At 52.1% G+C, this 5,000-nt stretch overlaps 1 protein-coding gene across 1 annotated transcript in view; it reads right to left on the reverse strand.

Annotated features, from left to right (window-relative positions):
• The window catches only part of LOC125311023 (neuron navigator 3-like), a 115,879-nt gene that overhangs the window by 20,139 nt on the left and 90,740 nt on the right, over positions 1-5,000 (reverse strand). The window contains 3 exon segments of the mRNA XM_048268831.1: positions 1,775-1,960; positions 1,962-2,599; positions 2,602-2,906. Coding sequence (XP_048124788.1) covers positions 1,775-1,960; positions 1,962-2,599; positions 2,602-2,906 — 1,129 coding nt within the window.

Below are 5,000 nucleotides of genomic sequence, written 5' to 3' on the forward strand. Positions count from 1 at the left end.
CTCCTTCCGCTCGCCGTCACACATCCCTACGTCAATCAAAATCAGTCCCTGTTAGACGACATCTCACTAGCTACATCATCACAAGCTATCCCTCCTTTCTCTCTCTCTCTCTCTCTCTCTCTCTGTCTCTGTCTCTCTCGCCCTTTTGTCTTCCTGTCAGATTCCTCCACTCTTGCGTCGCCCATTTCCCATCTGCTTGTCTGTCATGTCGCTAGCCTGCATTCTCCGCCCCAGACGTCACCCATCAGCTGAGCACTCGGGAGCCTCAAAGAGACACACAAAACATCTGAGCCGGAGCTCATCTGGCCGGTTCGGCTCTAATCAATGGCTCCCTGTTCAGTTTCTCTATAAATACAGGGGTTCGGGTGCAACTGGGAGGGAGAGTGGTGAGTCATAGGGGTGGGGACCCTTATGTGTTTTTTTTCTGGTTTTCCATCCTTGGCACAAGACGGTTCCAGACTAGATGAGACCCTTTCACAGTCGGAGGGATGGTGGGGTTAGGGTGGTGTGTGTGTGTGTGAGTGTGTGTGTGTGTGTTGGTGTGAGGGGCAGCAGCTGATCAGTAGGTGTCCATCCTCCATGTCTGTAGGGCTGTATAACGAGCCCTGTCACCACAGGCTGTCCCAAGACAGACATATATATAGACAGATAGATAGATAATAAATGAGATAGAGAGAGAGATAAAGGATATATATATATATATATATATATATATATATATATATATATATATATATATATATAGAGAGAGAGAGAGAGAGAGAGAGAGAAATAAGAGGAATAAGTGGCATATGAGAGGAGATAAAACAGAGCCCAGAGCCAACAGATGAAACAGATGAGAGTGAGACCCAGTCCAATCTGATGGGGAGAGACAGCTCATCCACTCTCCCCTGCCCTGTCTGTCTCTGCAGGACTCCAGAAAGAGTGCACCTAATGAATTGGGGCCAGGGAGAAGAGCAGAGATCCCCATAGACACCTTTAATAAGACAGCTCCATGTTCAACTTGGCAATCATGAGAAGATGAAGGAGTTAACAAAAATAGTGTGTGTGTGTGTGTGTGTGTGTGTGTGTGTGTGTGTGTGTGTGTGTGTGTGTGTGTGTGTTGTACACACATACACACACTTTGAATAAATGAAATTTCCTTGGCAGGGACAGCTTCCCGTCAGATGGCTCCTTCTGAGCAGACTGAAAATTGAATTAAATAAAACTGAAGGACTGAAAAACTAACATGCCCACCTGGCCTTCTCTCTCTCTATCTCTCACTGTCTATCTATCTATCTATCTATCTATCTATCTATCTATCTATCTATCTATCTATCTATCTCTCTATCTATCTATCTATCCATCTATCTATCTATCTCTCCCTTTCTTTCTCATTTCCCTATGTAATTCTCCTTTTGCCAAATATCATCTCTGAGCATGTGTAATACTAATAAAAGACATCCCAGTGAAACTCAACTGGAGTATCTTCATTTTAGCCCAGAGCTTCTTAATGAATGAAGATACACTACAACTAAAAATCCACTGTTTTCAGTCAGAGACTCCTTTGCAACACTACAGGCCCAAACAGTACGGGCAGCATTATAGTAGCAATGATAAGGTGTTAGCACATTGTGTTTGGGTGTGTGCGTGTGCGTGTGTGTGTGTGTGTGTATGTGTGTGTGTGTATGTGTATGCATGTGTGCGTGTGTGTTTGCGTGTGCGTCTGTGTGTGCGTGTGTGTATTCCTAGCCAGTTAACACACTCTCACTTTGTTCAGCGTGGAGGTCCTCACCTGTACATGAAGGGGGCTACAGTGGCCGTGTTGGGGTGGTTGTGCTGCTGTTGCTGGGGCAACTGCACCGCCCCATTGCCGCCCATCACCCCGCCTCCTCCTCCTCCGATCCCTGCGGACGAGCCCGACAGCGCCGAGGTGCTGGTCGAGGAGGTCATGTTGGTCCGCCGACTCTCACCTGCCCCCCCTCTCGCGCTGTGAGTACTGGCTCCCCTTGGCGTGCTTCACCTTTTCGCCACCGTCTCGGGCCCCCACCCCGGCGGGTCCTGGTCCACTCCCCGTGCCTCCGGCCCCTGTGGCCGACGCGGCGGCGCCCCCTGGTGTCGCGGAAGCCTGGGACTGCTTGGCGGTGGCTTGAGGGGCCTTCAGTCCCGGCTTGGGGATGCCGCTGGAGGCCGGCTGGGCGCCGCTCTCCTTCTTGCCCCCCGCCGGCTTGCCCCCCTTGGGGATGAGGCTGGCGATCTTGGAGCCCTTCTTCCCGGCCTCGCCGGCCGCGGGCTCCCTCTCCTCCTTGGGCGGCGTGCTGGCTTTGCTGGCCTTGCTCTTGGCCTTCTCCTCCTTCTCCTTGGGGTGGACCAGGGACTTGCCGCCGGAGCTCTTGCCGGAGCCCTTGGGCGTCGGGAGAGCGGTGGAGGCGGCGGATGGCACTTGGGACGCCGGTGCCCGGCTGATGGGCATGGGCGGCGCCAGGTCGTCGCCGTACTCCGACAGGTCGTCCTCCTCCTGCAGCGCCATCTCGGCCACCGACGGGGAGGTCCGCGAGGCCGAGCGCGGGTTGATGAGCCGGAACTTGTCCAGCATGGAGCGCTGGTTGCCGGGGGCGTTGGCCAAGAGACTGACCCGAGCCCCCTGGCCGATGATGAGGCCCCCGGGCGGCGCCGGTCATCATGGGCGAATGCAGTCGCGGGGATGCTGTTGGGGGAAGCGAGGGCCGTGGGGCTACTGAGCGACAGCATGGAGGAGGTGGCGCTGTGCTTGAGGTTCATGGACTTGCTGCGCCACGACTTGCCCGCCGACGGCGACGGGATGGCCGAGCCCAGCTGGTGCACGCTGGGGCTGGAGGGCATAGCTGCCGACGCCGCGCCCATGCTGCCATTCATGCTGCCCGCCAGGGGGATGCCCCTTACAGACTCTGCAGCAGAGAGGGACACAGAGAGAGAGAGAGAGAGAGAGAGAGAGAGAGAGAGAGAGAGAGAGGGAGAGAGAGAGAGAGAGATTTTTAAACCTGTTACGCTGCATATGTTTTGCATATGTTTTTTTCATGATATTGGATACTTTAAACACAGCAAAAAGAGAAATGACCATGTGCATCAAAAACACTAGTTGACCCCCAAACCCATCCCATGCACAATGTACAGTTCTTTTGAAATGGAGCACCAGCCATGCTGTGTTCCCAGTCAGAGCAGAGCAGTGCAGAGCAGAGTGAGGGATTTTAAAGTGCGCTAGTGTAGGGGGAACGCTCCCTCATGTAACATTTGCACCATAAAGCCAGCTCGCACACTGACAGAAGAAAGTGCAGCCGTGGGGTTCACAGAGAGTGAGTGAGCGTGTGTGGGGTGTACTGTGTGTGTGTGTGTGTGTGTGTGTGTGTGAATGAGAGAGTAGTAGAGAGGGACATTGGCTGTACCAGTTAGAAATAAAATGTGGGTTAGTGTGGGTGAGTGTAAGTATGTGTGTATTGGAGGTACACAGCAGTACTGTAATGTTATGTACTGTATGATTGTGTGTGTGTATGTTTGTGTGTACATGCAATTTCAGACCCTAGTAATTTTATGTAATTATTTTTAAACCATGCATCTATATAAAGAATACAATGTTTGTTTGCGTGTGAGTGTGTGTGTGTGTGTGTGTGTGTGTGTGTGTGTGTGTGTGTGTGTGTGTGTGTGTGTGGACCAGCAGCAGTAGTCCACTGCAGCACTGAATCATGGCTGGTGCAAACCCCAGATCAGTGAGGTGGGGAGCGGGCTGGGCTGGGCTGCCTTGTTGGCTGGTGCTCAGCCCCCAAAACACACACACACTCACACACACACACACACACACACCACTGCAGTGTGGGATTGAGCATCTGAGCAGGAAAGTGCTTATGAAGCTGTACGGAGAGTTTCGGCAGAGCCAGGAAACCGATCACTACTACAGTACACCCCTCCCAAGCCCTCCTCCAAAATATGGGAGTATTTGCTTCTGAAGAACAGCAGGGGAGCGAAGAAGGGAGCAGAGAGATGGGAGGAGGAAGGGATGGGAGGATAGAAGAGAGAGAATGAGGAAGAGGAGGACCGTGGAGAGAGCAACACAAATGAAAGACATTCATACATTTAGACGCCAATAGAGAGGCAGGAGAGAGGTGTAGGGCCAGGGAAAGATACAAACACACACACACACACACACACACACACACACACACACACAGATGGTCTAAGTGTAGGGGGTAGTACAGTAGATTGCATTTCTCTCGGTTTCGTTCATCTATAACATTATCCCATCTCTATCTCCCAGATGAAGAGGAGACCGAGACAAAGAAAATTGACAGGAAATTGGAAGGTGGGAGGAAGCGAGGGAGAAAAAAGAAAAGGGAAGACAAGAACACAGAAGGAAAACAGTAGTGATGGCCAAATGAAGCAGCAGTGTGAACCACTGAACCACAGCAGTGTGAACCTAGCGACACTAGCTGAAAAGCAAAAAGATGGCCGCCACACATACATTTTTCAACACAAAAGTCCTTAGCAAACCAATATTTTTGGTTACATATACTGGTTTGGGTAAGGACTTTTATGTTGAAAAATGTACATGTGGCAGCCATATTGGATTTTTTCATTAGTGTTGCTAGCTTCACACTGCTGTGGTTTAGTGGTTCACCAAAGCTTCATTTGCCCATTACTAGAAAACAGACATAATGGAGCGGACGTGTGAGAGCAGCAGATAGAGACTGAGGCAGTGCATGTGTGACAGATAACAGGGCAGGAGGTGGCAGGGCGTGCAGCCGGGAGGGAGGCTGACTGCAGGGCGGATCTGGCTCTCACGTGGCCCGCCGTCGCCCGTCTGCCTGCTATCTGGGCATGTGCTGTGTGACATGGGAGCTGAGGCGGTCGGCTGGGCTGGCAGAGGTAGTGTGTGTCTGTGTGTGTGTGTGTGTGTGTGTGTGGAGCAGACGGAAGCACCATCCAAATCTTCCTCCCTCCTCTCCCCTGCCTTGGTCCCGTGGCCCCCGGCTGGATCCCCACACAACTCC

This window comes from Alosa alosa, chromosome 17 (assembly GCF_017589495.1).
Source record: "Alosa alosa isolate M-15738 ecotype Scorff River chromosome 17, AALO_Geno_1.1, whole genome shotgun sequence".
NCBI classification, from domain to species: domain Eukaryota; kingdom Metazoa; phylum Chordata; class Actinopteri; order Clupeiformes; family Clupeidae; genus Alosa; species Alosa alosa.